The sequence below is a fragment of the Vicia villosa genome, linkage group LG3, assembly GCF_029867415.1.
Source record: "Vicia villosa cultivar HV-30 ecotype Madison, WI linkage group LG3, Vvil1.0, whole genome shotgun sequence".
Taxonomy (NCBI): domain Eukaryota; kingdom Viridiplantae; phylum Streptophyta; class Magnoliopsida; order Fabales; family Fabaceae; genus Vicia; species Vicia villosa.
In genome coordinates this window covers 187533402-187557845 of record NC_081182.1, presented here as the reverse complement: position 1 = coordinate 187557845, position 24444 = coordinate 187533402, and the positions used below count along the sequence as shown (strand labels likewise).

General features: G+C 35.8%; 1 protein-coding gene across 2 annotated transcripts; it reads right to left on the bottom strand.

Moving 5' to 3' along the window:
- Positions 1-1382: 1382 nt before the first annotated feature.
- On the bottom strand, positions 1383-8780 carry LOC131662680 (putative RING-type E3 ubiquitin transferase C3H69). 2 transcript variants are annotated; one of them, XM_058932530.1, is made up of 8 exons: positions 8394-8780; positions 7525-7612; positions 6644-7422; positions 5834-5903; positions 5435-5523; positions 5275-5335; positions 1928-2008; positions 1383-1787 (listed from the first exon to the last, which is right to left on the bottom strand). In XM_058932530.1, the coding sequence occupies exons 1-6, from the start codon at positions 8402-8404 to the stop codon at positions 5299-5301; spliced, it is 1074 nt and encodes a 357-aa protein (XP_058788513.1). In that variant the 5' UTR covers positions 8405-8780; the 3' UTR covers positions 1383-1787; positions 1928-2008; positions 5275-5298. The 2 variants fall into 2 exon arrangements, with proteins under 2 accessions (XP_058788513.1, XP_058788514.1); XM_058932531.1 differs by lacking the exon at positions 8394-8780 and having other exon boundaries at positions 7521-7612.
- Between the last annotated feature and the right edge of the window lie 15664 nt (positions 8781-24444).

The following is a 24444-nucleotide window of genomic DNA, read 5'->3' as shown; positions in this document are numbered from 1 at the left end:
TGTTCGATATTTGAGATATTTTCGAGTCTTTTACGTTTCAACGTTGCAAGTATGTTTTTAGGTTGTACCATATTCAATGTCATGTCCAAAATGATTTCCTTCTTTTCCAACATAAGGCGATAACTTCGCATACATGTCATGGCTATTTAAACCACAAATGACATTAAATCTCCATGTGTTGTTTGACAAAAGATAACCACGCAACTTAAAGGAATAATCACATTTTTTCAAACCGGTGTCATCTCGTTTGAATTTCCGAAGAGGAGTTCTATACTTCTCACTTCTTTTGCATCTCAATGTCACAAATACAACTCTTCTATCCGAACCATTATCAGACCTTCTGATTATAACACTAAACCCTAATTTGGATGCCTTCGCGCGAGTCAATTGTCCATTTGTAAATTACTTGTCAACTTATACCTCTTTCAAATCAACACATTTGACATCCGTAAACACAATAGGTTTAGGGAATATATCAGAGTGCACCATATCAAATGTAAACAATAATATAAAATATTCAAAAACAAATTGTGTGAACACATAACACATCCGAAAAATGCACTTCCGAAAGAATTCATATGAAATCCAAAAATGCATTTTCAAACAAAACGTAACTTTTATAGCTCCAAAATAAAATTTATGTGAGTGATGAAGAATGAAATAAATAATTTTTACCTTAAATTTCAACTTCTTTTTCTCCTTTTGATATGGTGAAACATAAGACTAAAGTTTTAGTGCAAATTTTAATTGGGGGTGAAAAGAATTTTTGTAAGGGTTTTGAAGAATAATGTTTGATCATGCAGGATATGCTATGTTAAATTAGAAATTAATTGAGAGGATTTGTGCAAAAACACACTCCAAAGTGCTATGTTAAATTAGAAATTAATTGAGAGGATTTGTGCAAAAACACACTCCAGAGATGCATCTCCGAACTAAATTTTTGAAAAAATATAGAACGACACTCAATTAAGACATTCCTCAATTAAATATATGATGCGTCCGAAAATACATCTCTAAATTTTAAAATTTAATAGACAAATTCAGATTTTTATAGGATGTTTATCCACCGGATAAAGTGGGATTAGCAACTCCCCTTTTTAAAAGTTTTCACCTCCCTCTTAGAAAACTTTACGTTTGAAATCATAACCACTCATACACTCATATCTCCCTTTAACACAATGTAAAATATATAACAATTCAATTATTTTCTAAAGGATGAGTGATAGAGGAATTAATTAAATCATATCTCCACCATTGTTGAAGACTCCTAACAATATAAATTGCCTACTTTTCTATCTTACTATTTAAACAAAACAAAGACCTATCTTTCTTGCACAAGAATACACTCCAAAAAAGGCTCATTTGTTCTAACAAATATCCTGTAAATAATAAACAAATTCCATACACTGTTGAATACATTCCCAAGTTTCTTGGTGCAGTATCACCAAAGAAAATCAATTCTACAATAAACAACTATATATCTTAAGTAACAAGGTTGCCCCCAAAAAAACATAATAAATGTAAAATCCACCACACAAAAAGTAAAGGTTTTTCTATGTTCTTTGGATTGGTAAAATGGTGCACAACAATGTAGTTTTGTTATACCAATCACCCCAATCATCAATCCATTCATTTTTGTATGCTTTAAAAAATTAGAGCTTATTGGAAATTATATTCCCTTGTACAAAAAGCATATATGTATGTCCATCTACCATTTTACAATATGCACTTTTATTACAACCATGGAATGCACAGTGCAGCTTTTTTAATCTCTGGTACCTTCGAAACTGCGTCAACAAAATGAGAAAGAAATCATTTCCAGAAACTATTACACATTCGTAAGATATATCACATAATATCTCGATAGTTGATACCATCTTAGAAGTAGAATTCAGAGAAATTTCAGTAACTATTTAATAACACTTACCATAGAAACAAGATGAAGATCTTAACCTGCAATATAAATATAACTTTTCATATTGAAGCATTCCATTTTTATGCAAGTATCCTGAAAAGAGATAAGACAGGGAGCTGTTAAGACAACTAGGGTTGAGAGAGAGAAAGAAGAAGAAAAGTGGGGCACTGGGCTTAAAGATAATCGATTCAAAAAGTTTTAAAACCATGCTTTAAAGTAAATAAGCAGTGATTTAGGAGTCAAAATAAAAGACCATTTGAAATATACACAATACTGAACCATGGATTGATCTTCTCTTTCTTTGATCATTTAAGAGTACACAAACTTTTTCATGACCAGCGTTCATGATTTCTTAGTTTCTTTTCAAATTTTAAACTAAAAGATATATTAAGAATTATGACTAATACTTGCCCAAATACACTCAAATTGCACTCATATTGATCTACACTACATGTCAAGCTCAAAATCTTATTGGAAAACTTCGGCAAATTTGGAGTTTTGTGGCCATGGCCCATGCATTGCCACCATCGAGCTACAACACTAAAAAATTATACTCTGGAATTTGAACACTATAAAAAGAAACTTCAATAACTCTTAGTTTCCTTAGATAATCTGTTTAAGTTCCACTCATTAGAAGTACACATCCTTCTAAAAGATCTGTTTAAGCTTTATGAAGCATTTCGATGTAGCAAATCTAGTAACTCCAACTGGAGAAGATACGTACTCTAACAGGAGAAGATACATACTCTAACTCTGAGATATATATTCTTCCATGTCTCCTGTGTGTTGATTCTTCATATGAATTATCACTTTTCCCTTCTTCCATAAGGTTCAATCAAAGATTTCTTTACTTTCGACCATGTGAGTTCATCCTTTGTTTCACAAATCACATTGAACCAGTGTATGGTACTCCCTTCCATACTCAACTTCTCCAATCTCACCTTCACTTCCTCTGAAGTTCCTTGAATTTTGAGGTATGTTTTTGTGTACACAATCCATCCAACAGGATCCTCGCCATCAAATGACAGTAATTTCACCTTCACTGCCATCTTGTACACCTATATTGTCTCTTGTGCACACGATGATTCAGTATAGATAGCTCTAAAAATTATTTCTTTTATACAGATAGCTCTCAAATTCTATTTCTTTGCCTTAACAATTGTAACTTCTAATTTTCTGTAAAATAGATCTTTAAACCCGTTTTTTAGGTCATTCTTTCTCTTCATAGCGCTGCTAGGAGGTGCTGAATTGTCAAACCAGAGATTCTAGAACTCCTAACCAGAGTTGAATGCTCCTAAACCAGAGAAAATATTCTCCTTTCCAACTTTAACAGTATTTCAGAATGCCCTCACCACTACCCAACCCCCCTCTCTTATAAGCAACTCACACGAGGTTGGTGCACACGTCACTAACTAATTATCTCCCTCGGCCCCGCGATCTTCTCGTGCAATCCTTCAAATAGTTGGGCTCGTGCATATTTGTCCCAAAGGTTTGCTCACCATGGACCATATGCCAAGTATCCTATCACTGCCTCCTGCAACAATAGTCTTGTTCTCAAGGATGACATTAGAGATCCGACTCTGCATCAAAGTTCCATTTTCCCAAGTTGCTTCTCCTTCTTCATTCATTGTATCATCTCCCAGTATCACCAAGTGTAGTTGCTTCTCGCTGTATTAATGTGATGTAGGATACCTCTCACCACACTGGAAACATAACCCATGAGTGCCACAGTTCCGCAGCTCGGAATAAAGTAGATGATTGAGAGCTTAATTGGACTCACTATTTCCCTTTCGTTTGTCCTCGTCATTAAGATATGTCCATTCAACAAAGGTTGGCAGTTAATTATTGGATTTGGGATGGCCGAGCTAGCTCAATTACATAACTATCACAGTTTGCGCTTGGGTCATAATTTGACCTGTTACCGCCCTTTTCACTCAACCCCAAACTGACCGAATTAACCCATTCTCTTTCCTACCTATATCGAACTCCGTTTTTCATACCTCCTCTTAATGCTAACCAAACACAAAGTTCACCCTTTACACATCATGTCAGCTTCATCGCCTGGACTCTGGTTCAAGGATTTAAGGTCCTCGTCCTCGGGTGAATTTCTGACTTGAGACCTACCAAAAAGTACCCTAGGTATTCTTCTTGAGGGAGACTCTCAACATGAGAAGATACGTACTCAAAATCTGAGATATATTCTTCCATCTCTCTCGTTTGTTGAAGATCCTTAGATTCTTCAAATGAACTATCAACTTCCCGCCCTCCCTAACATTCAATCAAAGACTGTTTCACTTTTGACCATGTGAGTACATCCTCTGACTCACATATCAAATTGAACCAGTGCATGGTACTCCCTTCCATACTCAACTTCTCCAATCTCGCCTTCACTTCCTATGAAGTTCCTTGAATTTTGAAGTGTGTTTTTGCATGCCATATTGTACTCCCACATTGTCTCCTGTACAAAAAATGAGTCGAAAGTTATTTCCGGTGTTCTATGTAATTTGGCGAACTCCTCCGCCAAGGATTGACAGAACTCCGCGAACGTTAAACGTAGTGAATCCTCCATCGTTGCAATGTGCGCTTTCAAAGTATCAACTTTGTCAAAGACTTTCAATGACATAAGCAATTCACATCTATGTTAGCTCCTCTCAATGTATGCGGCAGGTCGGATGAATGGTAGAACCCACAAAATCAAGGTAGTAAAACTGTATGTTGTTGAATGGAAAAGATGAGCTCTATAATAGCGAAAAATGATGAGGAAAGGATAAGCCACAGTTTCTAGAACTCGTAACCAGAGCTGAATGCACCTAAACAAGAGAAAATATTCTCCTAAACAACTCTAACAACATTTCAGAATGCCCTCACCTCTACACAAACCCCTCACGCAATCCTTCCAGAAGTTGGGCTCATGCAGGTTTGCCCCAATGGTTGGCTAACCCTAGGCCATAGGCTCAAATATCCTATCATAACCCGATTTGATAATTGATACTAGCTTAAGATGAATAAAAAATATAAGATATTATTTCTGAATATGCTTGAATAAAAGGCACACTTACAAAAATTATATTTAGTGCATCATGATTATATAGATCATAAAGTATGATTAAGCTAATTCCATTTTACCAGGTACAGTGTATCTATGCTACTTGAAAAGTGGAATCATTTATTAATTTATATAAATATAAATACATAAGATGTATTATTTATTAAGGATTCAATCCCGATAAAAGAGCGTAAGATTAGTAAAACCCAAGTACCACGATGAAGCAAAGGATACAAAAGAATCATTAAAATATAATCTATATACAAAAGAAACCCGCAAATTAAGAAAAGGGAAACACAAGTTTGAAACTTACATCACAAAAAGTGACCATGAACCTTCAACTTAAATGCATGGTAGCAAGGAAATCCGATAACCTGATAGCATCATGTATTAAGTTAGTGAAATTGGAAAAGTCAAAGAGCACAAGGCCACGAAAGTCGAAACATAAGAACCATAAAAAGGTCAAAAGAAACCTGATGTCTTTGGCAATTATTGTGTCACCATCTGCAGCCCCAAGATGTCGCAAAGCTACCTCCTCAAGACGGCCATCTCGATATGCATGCTGCAATCAAATATAACAGAAACTAATTAGGCTCCAGTTGTTCTGTAAGCACTAATCTGAACACAGTTGAAAGCCTTACAGTTGTCTAAATATCATAATTAAATGATAGGTAGGAGGATAGAAATATACTAGAGAACTTAGATCTATATATGAAAAATGATTTACTATTATGATAAAGCATCATTGCATAGAAAGAAAACTTTTTACAACGACCGAGTTATAAGATAATTATAGTCCTGGAAGGAAAAGCAAAACAGGGAGGAGCTGGAAGAGTGAGAGCTAAAAGTTGAGCTAATGTTCAGATATTTACCTTGTAGAAGCAGCTAGTTCCAAAAGGGCAGTTTCCATCCCCAAACTCAAAATGCTTGCAGTCAATTGACCTACAAATGGTGTTGAACAAATACCAAAATAAAATAGTCAGATAAAAGCTAGACACACTCGGAGATAGATTGGATTGACTTGTTTAAATTTATTTACTAGCATAAACATTTGTGAGACTGTTTGGGAAAGCTTGTGAAAACAGCTTATATAACAGCTTATGATATATTCATAAATTACTTTTACCATATTCTCATAGCTCTACAGGAAAACTTAAGATAACAGTTAGAGCTTATATAACATTATTTTATCTTCTGTTATAGAAATAGTTTATACATGAGCACTTAAATAATAAGCACTTATTCTATAAACGATTATTTAAGTTGTTTATCCAAGTAGGGTCCAGTGTTGTCGATGGCGGAGATCCAAAATCCCACCATACCAACCGCTTTGCGGCAACGTTATAGCAACGTTATAGCGATTATGGCGGAAAAACCTGCAATATCGGCCAATATTTACCATTATGGCGAGCCCAAAAACCGCCATGTATATCCGCCATAGCGGTCATGGCACCGCTATTTGATAACACTAGGGTGTCACTCTGAACTATTATTTTGCTTATTAAGAAATACATGTTATGTGCATATATGGTTCTCACCATCAACAGCCGCTACACATGCAAACCAATACAGGGAAATGGAAATTGATGTTCAAGCATAAAACTATCCAAGGTTTGGCTTTGACTATGGATCAATTGGATAGAGAGGGCATAAAAAGACATAAGGAGTGATCAAGAAATTACTTGAGTTTTGCCTTGTAGGTATCAACTATTTCCTGTTTTTCTTCACTTGTAGCATACCAAATAACACTTGGAACGACAAAGTAAGATAGCTTGCGACAGATAGGACAGGCCCGCAGCGTGCTATTCACGTCCATCCCTAATGTTGGGTTACTACTACGCCAATTTCTAATACAGGATATGCAGAAGGGATGATCACATTCAGATAGAAGACCAAACTTTCGTTCAGCTGCTGTAGGCTTTGAAAGAACACGTTCCAGACAAACACAGCATTCAACTTCCTGACTTTTTTTCAGTGCCTCAAGATGCTTTTGCTTATTTTCACAACTCTTCATATGTTCTTCTCTTTCTTCGGGCCGGAAAGGATGCAAGCAATGTTTTCCACATGAGGGGCATAAATCTCCATGTACATGAGGACATTGTTCCCCTCGTGGACAGTTTCCAGCAGCAGCAAATGAACAAATTGGAAGCTCAGAAGGTGAAGTAATTACTGTTTGACCAACATCATCCTCTCTTAGGAAGTCATGATTAGCAGATTCTTGATTCCAGACGGGTTCACTAGGAAGAACATAAGGACTGTTGAAAAGAGAAAATTCTGCAGCTGTAGCAACATTGTTCGCTGTAATTCTGGTATTACCGAGTAGAACAGATTCTGACACAGCGGACTGGTTTTCGATTATTGAGGAAGATGGAGTAGAGGACTGTGCCCGAGAAGCTTTGACATGATCATATCTGCAGCGACTACCATAAGCACAAACTCCTTTCTGATAAAACGTGCATATCTGCAACAACAAACAAGCACAAACAATCAGAGAAATGCCTAACTCAATAACGATAATTTAAATTGGCGGGATTTCCAGCGTAGAGTAGCTTGTATCACCAACATTATTCGGAGGGGCTTTCCAATCATGAGAAAATTCGCAATGCTCCCCTTTCAGACACGCTCCATGAGCAAAGAACTTACAAAGTACCCTACAAGAATCAATCAACAAAAATTACACAAATTAGAACAACCTGCAAGTGTGCATAGGAAACAATCATAAAGCAAGTTCACCATTTAACACCTATCAACCATATATCCACAAATGAAATCACAAGGCTCGATTAAAAAGAATTCATTGCCAAAAAGAATGATATCCACATTGATTAAAAAGGGTAACAAGTGCAAAACGCTCCCGCCAGGTGGAATCGGAGGATATGCATACATAGCCTCGCCCCGGTGGAGAGGCTGTTTCCAATATTTAAACCCTTGACCTCAAGGTTCAGAAGCCAAAAAAAAAAATCTAAAGAATCATCCAAGGTTTTAAGAAACCGGTCCATTACCGACAGGATCAGAAGGTGTCGGTACCAATACAACGTTATTCGCCGTTTTACGATAAAGAACAAATTTTGGTTAATTCATACCACCACCAGCACCAACCGAAATCACGAAAGCCTTTACGCGACCGTGTTATTTTAAACCTTCCATCATCATATGTTCAAAACTATAACTTGAACCTGATTGAATTCCTAGTTCAATAAGCTATCTAATCAAACAAGAAGAAAACAAAACCCAAAATGGAACAAAGAAAACACAAATTCCTCATAACAAATCAATAATAACATACAAATATTAGAGAAACAACAACAATCAGAAACCCCCAATATGAAAATCAAGAATCACCAGAAAACCAAAGAAACCGCATAACAACACAAATCAAAAGAAAAACTGAAATTGACAATAGAAAAACTATGATAACAATCTACGTCTCACCTCTTTGACATGAAGAATTATTGAAAAAATCAGAAATAATCTTAATCAAGAGGCGTGAGGATATCAAAACCCTAAACCTCAAAAAGCGATTATCGAAACAGAAAAAAATAAGAAAAAGGGTAATAATAAAAAAATTGAGGTAGCCAAAAAACGTGAGGTTTTGCGGCCACTGAAAAAGATTAAGAAAAGATTGAGAGAAAGAAAGAAAAGGGGGTGTTGTGGTTTGTGGGGTGGTGAGGATAGGATTTAAGAATAGAAAAAAATGAGAAAAGATTGGAACTTGGAATTGAATGGAAAATAAAGAAAAAACGTCACTTTGAGACAGAACACACAAGTTGCACAAAGGTTTGTTTCAGCTCTGTTGTGTGTTCTTAGCCTAACAAAATGAATGCCGTTTCGTCGGTTTTTGTGTCCTAGCACGTGATTTTGCTTTCTCATGTGATCCATCACGTGCCCTTGGATTTTAGGGATTTTTTTTTTCACTGTCGGTTTAGTCTAGTTTGGGAGTCTCGCAGTTGCGGGTAGGAGTGGAAATAAGTCAGGCCGATAACAGAAGTCTACAGACTAGTCTATACAGGCTCAGGTCAGGCCATATTATTTTCTAAAATAGAAAAGACAGGCTCAGGTCAGGCCATTTTTTTTTTTAAAATAGAAAAGACTTGGGCTTTTTTATAAGCCTATATAGTTAAAAGGTTAGACTTCAAGCCCTAAAAAAAGTCTTTTAAACCTAATAGGCCGATCTTTTTAAATAAAAGCAAATTTTTAGTCTATTGGTTTTTTTTTGGTTAGTTTATCTATTTAAACACTATTTTAATTGTTTATTTACATATGTCTAAAACAGGCTAACCGACCTAAAAATAAGGCGGCCCAGCCTATTTTCACCCCCTAGTTGCAGGGATCAAACTGTGGTTATCTCTACCAAATTCGGTGTCAATCACCACTAAACCAACTAACTATTCGTGGATTTTAGGTTTTCTACAAAACTAGTAACAACTTTGTGGCTACGCACAAGATATGAAAATAAGTTGGAAATGATACAAAATCAACTAAGCAACCACACTAGTTTAAAATTACATAAATTTATTGGTGAAGTATTGGTCTAGTAGAAATATTTGTGGTGAGTACAAAATTAAGGAAAAATTTAATTTGTAGTCATATATTAATTTTTTTATTTAAAATAATATTTATAAATCACTAATTTCACATAAATAGATTGGGTCAACGAGACCACGAAACCCAATGCACAAACCAAAGTTATATGGATTGAGTAAGATATACTTGTAAGCGAACGAATTCGATTAATTAATAAATTGATTCGTTTTGATAAATAGATTTACGGGTCGAGTCGCACCCATGAACACCCATACGCTCAACATAACGAGGAGTTGTTTGTGATTGATTGGGGCTCGTAAAAGTATATCATCTTATTGTTTGTTGATTATCTTGTGAATTTTCAATTCAATTAATTTTGTTTATAATCATCAAAACAATATTGTTTCTTTATACATAGTATTACACTCAATGGTAGATTAAGAAAACTTATTTGATGTGGGTTAAAAGATTCAATTTTTTAATAATTATTTTTTTAAATGACTTAAATATTGTATATACTTTTAAAAATTTAATGTATTTCTTTATTTTTCAACTTACAAAAAATTATAATGCAAATTAATTATATAATGTCAAAGAAAATGTGCTCAGTTGACAAGGAGTTGGCTCATATATCAAAAAGTCGTGTGTTCAATTGAAAAACCTCCAAAATCTGAGTTCAATTGCGAAACCTCCGAAATCTAACTCATGTAACATTTTTTTTACAAAAAAAATTATATAATGCTTATGCTAGGACCCAATAACTTGAGACTTGAGACTAAGATTAATTTATATATAATACGCACACTCCTTCAATCCAACTAGATGCATATTTTAAAAAACAAAATTGTGAGGAATTTCCCTTCCAAAACACTTCATAATCACATTGATGCGGACTTAAGATTGATTAGAATAAATTTAAAAATGATATGGTTTTTAACCCAAACGTTAGCACACGACAAATTTAATAAAAAATGTTAAAATAAAATTTTTGTATTAAAAATATATTCAAGTCCGATGTAGGTGTAATAACCATGAAACAATAAGTGTAACTTTTATTTTGTAATGGAATTAAATAATTAAAATATTAACATATAGAAAAGTAAACCATTCAACAAAATTCTTGTGAGCGCAAGTGCCCCCAATCCTTAATATGTTTATCTGCCCTTGGTTGCACTATTAATAAAGGCATCCAAAAACCTTTGAATACTTTATTTGCTTGTTTATCTTATGGATTGTATTATAACTATGTTATATTTATGGCCATATATGTTTATTGGCAACTTTTGAGTACAAAAATTATTAAATATCAACTATCTACCTAAGTATGGAAGATGTTAATGATCTCTCTAATATATCATTTCTAACAAAAATTAATTACACTAAATTATGCCCATTCTTGTAATTGAGTGAATCAATTTTACCTGACCAATCAAAATTCACCTTTCAGGCTGGTGGCGGCTTGTAATTGCGATTTTGTTTATGCCCTTTACTCTCTCTTCCGTTTTTTTCACAATTCAAATTCTCCATTCTCTCTTCTATTCTTTCTCTCGCTTTCTGTCGTCGCCCATTTTATCTCCTCAAACCCTAAATCTTTCGTCGCCCCTTTTTCCCTCGTCTCAATTTCTCATTCCTCTTCTACTTTCAAAAATCATGTTTTTAATTTCTCTTTTCTATTATTCTTTCTTTCACGTCTTCTTCTTGTATTTATAACAAATTCTCTTCATAACAAATTTGTTGTTGTGTTCTTTGATTTTTGAGGTGTTCCAGCCAAATAAGTGGTTTGGCGTAGGAGGGATGGTTACACGATGGAGTGATTTTTTAGATGTTGGTGAGTGTTTGAAGTGGTTTTCGACCGTTTTTGTTGTGGATTGGGAAAGAAGTGGCGGAAAAGTGTGGTTAGTGTTCGTTTGGACGGAGAACAAGGAAAGATGCAAGTTGTTGTAAGTGGTTTGACGTTTTGAGGTGCAACTCGAATTTGGTGGCCAAGCATGGTTTGTTGTAATAGATCTGAATTTTCACAAATATGATTGTCTCATGAAAGAAGGGTTTTCATAATCGATGAAATTCTGGTAGGTCAGACTTCAGATGTCACACCGAATGTTAAGACATCTGATCCAACATTTAGATCAACAAGGTATAAACATAGCAATTAGAAGAACAATAAACAACACAAGAAATTGTTAACCCAGTTCGGTGAAATCACACCTACTCTAGGGGCATACCAAGCCAGGAAGAAGATCCACTATTAGTAGTACTATTTTATGTAAACAACCTCCGGTTTACAAATAAACAACCTCCAGTTTACCTAGTCACTACCCAATGCAATCTTTATCTTAGAACCCCATCTAAGACAAGAGAACCTCTGCTCACTTCCAACCACCACAATGGTGTTGAACAGTTTCCAGTCCCAGGAACTGTATCAACGACTTAGCATTATCCTCCTATTGTTTCTATTCTTCAGATTCCTATCTTGGAGTTACTTCAAAGCTTCCTCTAAGAACAAATACTCCTCTGGACTAACCCTAATGACTACATCGTTATATTCTTGGTTGTCCACCTTTTCTTAGGTTACAATGCTTCTATTTATAACTCATTCCCAACTGGATTTGGGCTTCTAATCACAACATATTTGTTGTTACAAATCAGTAACATCTTCTGCTAAAAATAGGTCTTCAATCAAATCTTTCTAAATTGCATCCAGTTATAGAAAGTCTTGTGTTCTTCAAATATTCCTTTTGATTCTCTCGACCTTTAAATTTGTGCCTTTAAAGATTGCATAATATTCAGTGAATATTTTGCATCATTCAATACAGACTGAACCTTCCAACTCAGCAGGCATGATGTCTTTTGCTTCCTTATAAGACATGTTGTTCCAGATGTTGAATGTCTTCAACCCAACATGTTATGACATCTAGTAGGATTTGGTTACTCGCAGGATCGACTAGATTGATCCTAGGACATAGTCAAAAAGATTGTTATTGATGGTCATTCGAACCATATCTATGATTCATCTTGTCAATAAGAATTACTTCGAACGAAACAAACAAAATTAGCAATCACTTCGTTATACACGTGAGTATAACTTCAGCGAAAGGTAAGTCAAGATAAAATATGAGATGAAACTGTAAAACTGCAAAAAATCTTAAAGTGCAGAAATGTTAAATACTTCAAAGATAAATGACATGAAAATAATGAGTTCAAAAAACGTAAATGGCAAGAAGTAAACGAAATGCAATAATATTGAAAGATACTTGAAAATAAAGGGAAAATACACATGTATTAAAATGGTGGTGTCATACGTACATTTCTCAGCGAACTCTTTCTCTTTAACACTTGATACTTGAGTAATATGTGAGTGATTTGTACAAAATGAACACACTGAATCCTAACATTAGAACCCTTATTTATACTAGTTTCGACCTTAACGGTCCTACGCTAATCTAATGCCACGTTTCTCATGAGAATCCTCGGAAAGCCATCTGTCTCTGGACAGTTATGAAAACTTCTTCGAATTTCAAATCCTCCCGCTTGAATCCTCCTTCGACGCGTGGCAATATACCTTAACATTAAAATACCACGGAAATACACTAAGCATCAGTACTTAACATATTTCGTAAAACTTGTCTAAGTCTCGAAGATATACACTCCTACTAGCTTCAGCATTCACTATCTCCGTTATGACTTAAAAACTCTTCATCCTCAAAACATGGCCATCAGGAGCCATTTTATCTTCAAAGACGGTCATCCGGAACCATCCTCCTTCGAGTCTTCACCCTTCGAAGGATCATATTTGCAAAACGAAATCTTCAGCTAACAAATTGCCCCCAATAAATGCCTGTTTCGAAAAACAAGAGAAATAGGCGTTTCTTGTTGTAATAAGATTTTGTTTTTATAGTTCCAAGATCATTGACTGACGTCATAATCATTGATGACCCTATTTCCAAAACGTCTTGTCATTTTCAAAGATGTCTACTCATAACTTACATTCCCACGTTCTGGTCTTACTTTCTGATCATTACTCCTATATACTAGGAGTAAAGCTAATAACTATTCGACCGCCGTTGGATGAAATCAACGCCTGCCGCGTGTCTCTTGGTTTTTACCCAAAAGATTTGAAAGGGTTTCCGTTAGACCTTTAAATATCGAAACTTTAACCTTCACATAACTTTCACCTCTTATTTCCTTATTTCTCCACAGAAAAGAACACTCCTGATTATATTCAAAACCCATTCCAAAAAATCAAACTTACTCATGGCGTCTTCCTCAAATGTTCTTCAACCAGCTCTGAAACTTCAACAATCTACACAGATGGGGGATCAAGAGTGCGTACCAAACCCAAATTCTGCGGAAGTACGCGCCATTTACGCTTCTCAGGTAATCATCCCTTTTGAACTTTCTGGAAAAACTCATGCTTTCATGGGTCCGTTACCAGGAGAAACTAACCCCTCTCTGAATAAATTCTTTCCTGCTTATTATAAAACTAGGCCGTTAGTTAGTAAGAACAAAATAGATGAAGATGGCCATCCTATTTCAGCAAAGCCTGATGATACGGAAAAATCTTCAACCGAAAACCCTTCAGCCCTAGAGAAAATTAGGTTAGACTATGTAACCAATTTTGTGAAAGTTTTTAGGTCAATTCCCTTAGCAAAAGACCCTGAACTATACTATGCCTGGTTGGCAAGAGTAGAGAAACACAAGGCTGCTTTCTGGAAAGAACTGGGCATTTATGATTTAATCCAACTGTCCAAGACTGGTTTAGAATACAACCAAACCATGTTAGTTGCGTCAGTTTATTTTTGGGATGCTTCCCACAACACTTTCCATCTTCCATGTGGAATGGTCACCCCCACGCTTTTCGACATAGCTGCCATTACGGGGCTTCGACCAACTGGAGAACCCTTCGACCCCAACGTCATGGACACTGATACTATTAACTTCAATGAAGCAACTGTTACTTATACTGCATTCATTCAACAGTATCATGACGAAAATAAAGAGGTAGTCTCAGACGAAGAGCACATTGCTTTCTTAGCCTTATGGCTTTCGAGGTGCGTCTTCTGTTCTAGGTCCATACAAGTAGCAAAAAGATATCTCTGTATGGCTAATCAACTCCATGCCGGAACAAAACTAAACCTGAGCCAGTTAATTCTAGGGTTTCTCTACGAGAACCTAGGTGAAGCAACAGACCTTGTAAAGAATTATAAAACAGGTTCTTTGCTTTTCGCTGGCCCCTTCTGGCTGCTACAACTATGGCTCAATGCTACTTTCGAGACTCAGCTCCCATTTCGAGGTGTTGTGAACGAAGAAGATCCGGATATTAAAAATCGAACTGTAGAAGGAACCAGGTTGGCTTTGCTAACTCCAAAAGAAGAGACTGGTAAACTTCGCGAGCATTTTCTAGCATATATCATGATGTTTGCTCGGTGTCATCAATTCAGCCCTTCGATGGCTCCGTTCGTAAACAGGACAGTGGGTCTCGAATGGTTCACTCGAAAGTTTCCACCAACATCTCAAGATCAAGAGACTGAATCCATGACTATTTGGGGAGCTTTCTTTACCCCAAGATTATTCTATCACCGTCTTCGCCCCTCCAAAAGCCAATATGTTCTTCTCTGCTACCAACCAAATCTGGTTTCGAGACAATTTGGACTAGTTCAAATAAAACCCAAGTGTCTATACGAGAAAAGGAACCACATGTGTTTGCACACTTTATATCTGACTGAAGAAGAATGTGAGTCAAAAATTGCTAGATATGCTGATGTGACCAATCTTTCGCCTATCCCTTTCAATCCCGTATTTTACTCTACTCTAGATTTTCAACAATGGTGGACGGACTATTACACCATGCAAATCTTTGACGCCGAGAGCCTTACTCGCGAATTAACTGAAGCTTTTGCTGATGTGCAGGAAAAATTTCAAAAAGGTACTTCGACTCATATTAAAGAAATACAAGCCTTTCAAAAGTTCTTTGAAACCATTTACAGGCCTGATGACCTTAGTCGGACCGTTCGTGAAGCTGCAGTCACTTTGCGCGAAAAGTTTTCTGCTAAATGGATAAGTTGAAACTGCCCTCGTCTGTTCGACCAGAACTGCATTATGAAGTGGCTTTCAAACTTAATCTTCCAAAATTCCCTCCACTGCCAAGCGCTGATTTTGGTGTGGCTTTAAGCCCTCCTTTCCCAGACTGGTTCGTGTGTGGGAATGCTTTTAAAATTCTTCAGGAAAGTACTAAAAAACGCGCTGAACGAGTGGTCCCGACTAAGCATACCCTGGATACTTCCAAAGGACATCTCCATATAGATCTTGAACATGTTCGTGTCTTGACTCCAATACCTGAAGGTTTGGATTCAGACAAAATTCTTTGACTAACGTTCCTTTTCTGCTGAAATACTAATTCCAGTTCCAACTACAGCTGTCGCTCGAAGGAGAAAGATTAAACAGCTCCCTGCGCAGAAAGCTTCTGAAGTTTCGCAGAGCAACAAGCCTAGTGAGAGTGACTCTTTCACTGCTGACAAGAAAACCACGGTATGTACATACTTTATCTTTCATTTGTATGTTATATGAATCATCCTTACCTTACCCAATTTATATTTTCAGAGTTCGAAGCCTCCACCACATTCGAAGCGAAAAACCTCTCCAGTAGTTGTCTCAGATGAGGATGACAAATCTCCACCTCGAACCAGACAAGCCCAAAAGAAAAAGCAGAAGGCCGCTACTCCTTCAAGAAAAGAAAAGGGATCTGGGTCTTCGAAACTTACTTCACCGGGTGACAAGGTATCTTCTGAAGAATCACCTTTGAAAGGTGGTAGTAACGCTTTTGTTGTCGAGAGCCACAATTCGAGCCCAGATAACATCCTAACTAAGGTATTTGGATTTCCCAACCTGCTCATCTTTATAAATTTTTAACTTAAAATAATTAAGTTAACGTTTTACCTTATGATTGTAGGATGATGTTGGCACAGCCACTTCCGACCTCAAATCCTTCACTCTTAATATTGATCTTGATAAACTCCAAGGTAAATGCATATTCTTTTTACAGCGAAGAAATTTCTTGCAACTTTCCTTACCATGACATGTTCTAATTATTCCATGCAGGTAAATCTCATGTGCTTTCACCAGTGATCGAAGACGCTCAACCTCTTGCAACTATCATTCCTAGTACAGCAGTCGAAGGGAGCCATTCAACTGATGATTCTCCACCTACCCACAAGAGCGAAAAAGCAGACCAACAATGTTCAGGTAGCAACAATGCAGCTGGTCATCCAACTGGTAGTGAGGACACTTTATCTGAACAAGATGTCACGGAAGAAACCTCCAAATTAACCACAGTAGTTTCTCACGAAACCACAACTTTTGGGACCATAGTTTCTCCTGAAACTACTTCGACTCCTGCCCCAACAAAGCCTACTCCTTCAGAATTGGAGCAGCTTAAACAAACCGATCCTCTCAGCTTCCTCAAGGCTATGATGGATATTGATAATACTTCACCTACTGAGCTCGAAACTTCTCCAGCTGTACAGCCAGAATCTGGTAATAAAGAGGATTCGTGTGTTTGTTTACAGTTATTCTGGGGTGTTAATCGATGTTGTTTGATGATTGTTTGCTAGATTGATTCTTGCAGGGCTATGACCACGTTCCAAAAGCGTTGCCTTTTGTTTCAGCAAACCAGCGAAGAAGAAGAAGGCAACGCGCGTTTTCTTAAGTTTAAAATATTGTGTTTTGATATATTTCAATACGTGCATTTACTTAACAGCGTGGAAAGTTGGTGCAGATGGCAACACGGCTGTATGGTTGTTTGTTGTGTCCTGGGTTCGAGACCCCCCAGTGACAATTATATTTTTACAAGTTCTTCTCACAGGGTTCAATGCTGCTGTCCCCTGAGCGACCATCATACGCCTCCCATCAATAGCCATTGGATCACATCAAGAACACATCCAACGTCCAGAAGGCTGCGGATGTATCATGGACGCTCAAGGCCCGCCCACACCAGATTAAAAGCTGAGTATTTTATCACATAGTTGGTTTCATTTTTATTTTGTTTATATAATTGTTTTCGCACACAATTCTTTTTAAAAATCTTTTAAAACAAATTGTTTCTAACTTCTTTTTTTCACAAAAACATATATAAAACATGTTTATTTGTTTTAACTATTATTAAATAATTATATTTTAACCGTCTTAAATTAATTTAATTTATTTGATTTAATTGTTTAATTAGGTAAATAATTTTTATTAATTGTTTAAAATACTTATTAGGATTAGGAAATTTAATCGAAACCTTATTTTCACCGATTTAATTAATTGGGTTGAAAACCAACAATTAACTCGTTTTTTTTCTCTATCTATTAACATGGCTAACTTGTGCCCTAGTCAGGGTTTGCGAGGATCATTCCTACACTGAAAATATTTCTTTGTGCATTTTTTCAGGGTTAGCAACAGGGCTACTCCCGACTACAAACCATATCAGATCAAATCAAAAGCTAAGTTCAGTTTTATTTCTATTTTAATTCTGTTTTTACTTTGCTTTCTTATCAAATTAGGGTTAACCCTAATTATCATTTGAATTGATAATACACTCACCCTTGTCTATTTTTCTCTTAATCTTCAGAGTTTATCGAGGGTTCGAGGGAGATCAAGGTTCAAGATGATAAAACTAATTATTGATTCCTTTTATTCTTATTGATTCCTTTTATTCTTCCGCCTTTTTAAACTCCTCATCCCCGCAGGTGTTTGTTGTAATAGCGTAGGATTTTCATTCTGCCTTTATTTTTCTGTTGTGGTTAGTAATCTTAGGGAGTGCAAGCCTGAACTGAATTAGCTCACTAATTACAAGATAACAATATCTAAATTAAACACATGATTGTGTCACACACACACTGTGGACCGTCCTTTCGGGCCATACCCCTCCGTGGGTGGGATACGTGAACTGACTCTTTTTTGTCGATCGGACGCTTTCGCGTCGCTTTTGAAAAAAAGTTTACAGAGTCGCCACCGACCTTTTATTTTATCCAATGAAGGAAAGGTTTATAAAAGAAACAGAAAAAAGACCTTTGAGAGATTCTGGGTAAGGGGGTAGGTTATACAAAGGGAAGGTGTTAGCACCCTTTGTATCCATGGTTATCCATGGGCTCTTTAGTTTGCTTAGCTCATTTGCTTTACTTTTCAATTGATTCGGAATGCTTTACCTGTGTTTTTGAAATACCTTTGCAAATAGAATTTGTAATGATCCTTGTGCGGATATATACAAATGCTTGTTTATCTTTCGAAAGATGTTTTGAAAAGATCGTTAATTCTGTAATGATCCGTGTTTGGATGTATACAAAATATTGTCTTTTGGAAAATTCGTTTTAAAAAAACAACAGTGTATGAGAATTTTGTTTGTTTTGATTTTGAGCAAGCAAACTAGGAGGTCTACCCTGAGTTAGGAGGTCTTTATCCTTGTTCCCTTTAAAAATCTATCCATTCGTCGGATATAAACAAAAGGTTCGATTTTGTACTCGAAACAGTAGAAATGTAACTTTGATTTTGAAAAGAGTGAAAAGGGGTTACCCTAGGAGGTGCAAATGTGATTGTGATTGAATTCAGGTATTTATCTTTGAAGTTAGTGATCTGACGGTTCAGTTTTATCTTTGACATACACGCAGTTTATATGGGTGCTGGAAATTAAAATGCGGAAATGTAAAGTGCAGAAAGTAAATCTACGCTATTACATCGATTGTGCGGGAAATGTAAACTAGCCTATTTACATGAATTTGACATCCTATACATTTATCTAGGAATTTAAATTGTAATAAATAAAAGGCATGTTTTTGTATTTTTGTGATTTATTTTAAATATAATTAATGCATTATTAATTAATTTAAAAGAAAGAAAAGATGGAAATATGATTAAACCTAGCAAATAAGCTTAAAAATATGTACAAAAGGTTTGTTAATTGATTTTAGAACAAAACTAATTTTTTTGGAATTTTTGAAATTTGTTTTTGGGTTTTTTTAAGTTAATTAAGACATAATTATATAAATAATTACACAAATAATTAAAGCTTAAAGAGAAAATTATCCTAAATATGTACAAAATTAGTTTATGATATATAAACAATATTTAACACAAAGAACAATTTTTTTTATGATTTTTTGATTGGTTAGAATAATTAAAAAGTAAATATATAAATATAAACTAATTAATTATGTAAAATATTGGAATTATGAAGAAAAATAAAATATTTTTATTTCAGAAAATAATATATATTTTTAGAAGTCTAAAATATTTTTTGTGGGATTTTTTGGATTTTTTAAGTATTTTTAATTAATTTTGCAAAGAAAATAAAATAAAAATAGAAAATGAAAAAAGATACTGATCCTGTGTGGTGAGGAGCTGAGGCTCCACGGTGTGCATGCATGTCAGATGCGTTGGATTGGAATATTGAATGAGATCAAGGGCTCAGATTGCAAGACACATGATGTAATGATGGGATTGCATGTATTGAATTGGTGGGGAGACCAAAGTCAGACTGGCCCCACCTCTTTCTTGCGTGGACAACGACCGGTTGACTGACGAACCACGCTGGGACGCGTGGTCGTCTTCAACCTCCAGACCTCACGTTTTTATATACAAATAGCGGGGGTTTTAAACCTCCCCTATTTTTACGATAAAATGCAACTTTTGAATAGCTTCATCAACCTGCAAAGATAAGCATTAGTAGCAAAAGAAGGCAACCCAGATCCACTAAACATGATGTCCTGAGTTCATTGGTGGTGTCAGTTTCTTTGTTTGAGGCCTGTAGCCATGGGTTCGAAGAGTTTAAAGTATGAACACTCATATGCACTTGTTAATGGCATGAGGTGATTCTCACGTGGTAACTCTCATGTTAAAGCCCAGATCACTCCTATAGGACCTTATGAACATATTAGGATGGTTAGTTTACATGGAAATTGATTGCATATAAGAAAACGAAAGTCAAGTGCATATGTACATGAAGAACACTATGCTCACTATACGACTCTCATGGGACTATGTTAGGAGTTCAATCTTACTCTATATGATTTGAGAAGATGATTGGAAAGCTTTGTTTGTATTAATATTGCTTGGAATATAGAATTTGAAAATTACAAAGTGTATGTATTTTTTGGAGAATTTTATGATAATGATAGCTATGCTCTTGCCCTCAATTCGTGTGTCTCCTATTTTGCTGAAGTATGATGCTTCTTTTATAGCCCAAAGGCTGCTTGGAAGTGAAGCAAGAAGCCTTGATTGCTCTTGTTGAAAATTTGATTTTTAAAATATTAAAAATCTTTGAATTGTGGACCAAGTCTTCTTCTATTCAATGCACTTGTCTTGGGCATCAATTTTCTGCAGAAAAATGAAGACTTTGGAGGTGTGTCATACTTGGAGATCAAGCCATCAATTATCCATGCAATTTCCTTTAATTTTAATCTTAAAATAAGATAAAATTATGTCAAAAATGGATAATATAGATGTGGGCTTTGTCTTGGTCGTGGGAGGCCCATAGTAACATGGCAAAGATGTTTGGACCATAAAAACTTGGCATCTTTTGGAAAAAAAACATTTTTGAGCAATGTTGATTTCATGCATTTTCCCAAAATTTAGCCAACTTCAACAAGGTGTAAATCCTTCAATTTTTGTCATATGAAGGAGATCTTGCACTTTTTGGAAACCTCAAAGAGTCCTCTAACCAATGTCTTTGGTCTCATGTCAAAATGATTTTTGGTTCTCCTTGTGTGTCCTTTTGAAAAAAGTGTCTTTTTGTTGACTTTGAAAATGACCTGTAATGTCTTTGGCCATATTTTTCAAATGGTGAATGCTATGACCATGGGATCAATTGCATTTGAAAGATAATTGAATTTCCTTCAAAATGAGCTTTGGTTGACATTTTTTGGATGAAGGATGAGAGAGTTATGATCAGTCAAAGTTGAGTTGACTTTTCAGGCAAAAACCCTAATTTTGAATCTTAGGGTTTTGTTGATTTTTGATCTTTCCTTGATGAATTGTGATCATCCAATGATCAAATGTTGAATCCTTTGACAAAATATGGACTTTGACAAAAAATTTCATTTTTGACTGTCAGTTGACTTTTTTGGTCAAACGGGTCGTCTGTTGACTGTTTGAGCTGCTGACGGTGCGTCTGAGTGAATTGAAGTTTGAAAATTTGTATGATGGTACTTTGAGATGTATGGATGTATATGAAATCCATTTGAGCTCTCAAAACTTGTTGCTCCTGTTAAAACAAGAAAAACCCTGATTAGGGACTGTCTGTATAGGAGGCAGTTAAGCGTACCTGATTTTTGTGCAGTGCTGAGTTTCTGCTAATCGCGTGATATTCAGAAGACTTCTAACACAAAAATCTTGGAAATTTGAATTGTGAATGATTGATTTGATTGATTGTACAAATCACTGTGAATTGTACTGTCTGCAGCTTGTCTGTCAACTGACTGTTCGTGTACTGAAGCAGCAGTTAAAGTGAAAAAGTCAACTGTCAAAGTTAATTTTCTTTTCTTTTTTTGTTGTTATTTTTGTTTTTGTTTGGTGTGAAGCATGAAAATTTATTTACATGACTTGTTAGAAAACAGAAACATAATAAATAACTGATATTTACGGTATGCGGGCAAAATTACCGATAATAACCTGAAAATTATTTAATGCACAGAAATAGAAATATTTGACTGGCAGAAAATACACAAAATATTATCTTAGTAATTAAGCAATATTATGACAACTAGTACAACATTTAATACTGACAGTATAAATATTACATACTATATTGAACAGTACGACGAATAAACGGTACATTTAAGAAATAAGAAATACGGCAAATTTTAAGAATGACGATTGATGACCCATGCTATGAACAATAACATGTAGATGATTGGGAGCATAGCCATTGCAGGTCCACATTCCTCAAGACTATGTAGGCAGAAGAAAGTCATGATCACCGTAGCAATGGTGATGACTGTAAGAAACAGTGTCTCTATCCATTTTGCCATTCTTGTTAGGGAAGAAGAAATGATGGATTATGAGGTAGGAATTTGAAAGATGATTTAGAATTTGATGTGAGATTTGTGAAAAGAATGAGAGGTATTTATAGAATGGAAAGATGATAGAGACGTTGGGGAATGATGTGATTCCGTACAAATGGAAATTTTGAGTGGAAGTGAGATTTGAAAGAAAGTGTATGATATTGTTGGGAAAAGAGAGATGTGTAGAATAAAGTTGAGATTTGAATTGGAAAGAAGAGATTTGAAAAGATTTTGAAAATAATGGAATATAGTACAAAAGTTAGTGGGAAACCAAAAACAATTGTTACCAGTACAGTGTGAGTTTCCTGCTTTTGCGCCTGCAAAAAAGATTTAACCCTGCATGAACTGTGTTAGTACTATTTATAAATAAATAGTATTTGTGAAGTAAAGAACAGTATTTGGCGTTTGCGTAAGAATAAATTCCACTGTTAGCCAAGTTACTGTGTAAGAGAAATTCTGAAATTTAAGTACTTCATATGCTAGGATATTTGAAATAAAAATCCATGATTATATGAAACTCTTAATTTTCAGATTGGAGTTTTCTTGAAAAAAGATGTGGGCAAATTTTGGGGTATAACAGTTGCCCCTATTCAATCTTCTTAAACCTGAAGAGATTGTCTGAAATCTGAAGGTAGAAGATGATTGAATAAATAGATGCCCTGAAAATTTGCACTTACCTTGATCAGCAGAGATGTTGGAAGTTGCATTTGAATGTCGTCTGTGAAATGTTGTTGGCAGATTGAAACATTACCTGAGATGGGCTTTCGGATGCCACCTGGACAATGTGTTGATGGTTTGTTCATCAGAATGAATCTGTTGATTATATCTTGATGAAGGATTTGAAAGTTGATCATTGTGGAACCGTTTGAGGTATCACTTTAGATCTGCAATGTTAGATCGTTCTGGAACCGTCTGAGGTTTCGCCTTAGATCTGAAATGCTAGATCGTTCTGGAACCGTCGGAGGTATCGCCTTAGATCTGAAATGCTAGATCGTTCTGGAACCGTCGGAGGTATCGCCTTAGATCTGAAATGCTAGATCGTTCTGGAACCGTCTGAGGTATCGTCTTAGATCTGCAATGCTAGATCGTTCTGGAACCGTTTGAGGTATCGCCTTAGATCTGCAATGTTAGATGATAAATGAGTTGAGAATGAGAGTTCTTCAGAGTGAATCTTTGGTTTGATTGTATCTGAAAGGACTGCTTGTCTGAATAAGATTCAGGATGAACACTGTATGTGAGTGAGAACATCTTTGCTGAAGACATCTGTCTACCTGAAAAATCAAGTTAATAATATGCGATGTCTATGATGCATGTATGATATGAGATCCTCGAGCTAAAGGAGAAATATGCAAGTTATGTTGTGTATGAATATGCGTATGATGCATGATTGTGAATGTGAATATGAGTGTGAATGTGATGCATGGTTTATGCAGCTTAGAGCGTATCAAGCTCCTGATTGGGAAAATAAATCCCAGCTTAGTCGTCAAGAAATGAAGGCATTGTGATTGGGAAAATAAATCCCTGCTAGCCATTTGGAAGTGAAGGCATCGTGGTTGTTGATGATCTTCTGTCTCGCTTGAGTACCCTGGGTTGGGGAAATTCTTTGAGAACCAGGATGTTCTATTGAAGGATCTTTGATTACTGCTCGGGGATGAACAGTAGTTTTGAGAGTTCGGACTGTGACGCCCTTTGGAGTGGGAATGAGGAAGATGCATAATCCTCCGATGCACTATCTGACCAAGTTTGGGTGCGGAGATCACACCTTCTGAAGACAGTAATCTGGAACAACCCTGCTGGGGAATAAGACTTCTTTCGAAAGAAAAATCTTTTTGAGGGACTTGTTGAGGAATGTGTCTCCATTGGGGAAACTTCCTTCTGATGCTGGTTTAGGATAATGTCCAAATAATTGGGACATGTCCGGAATG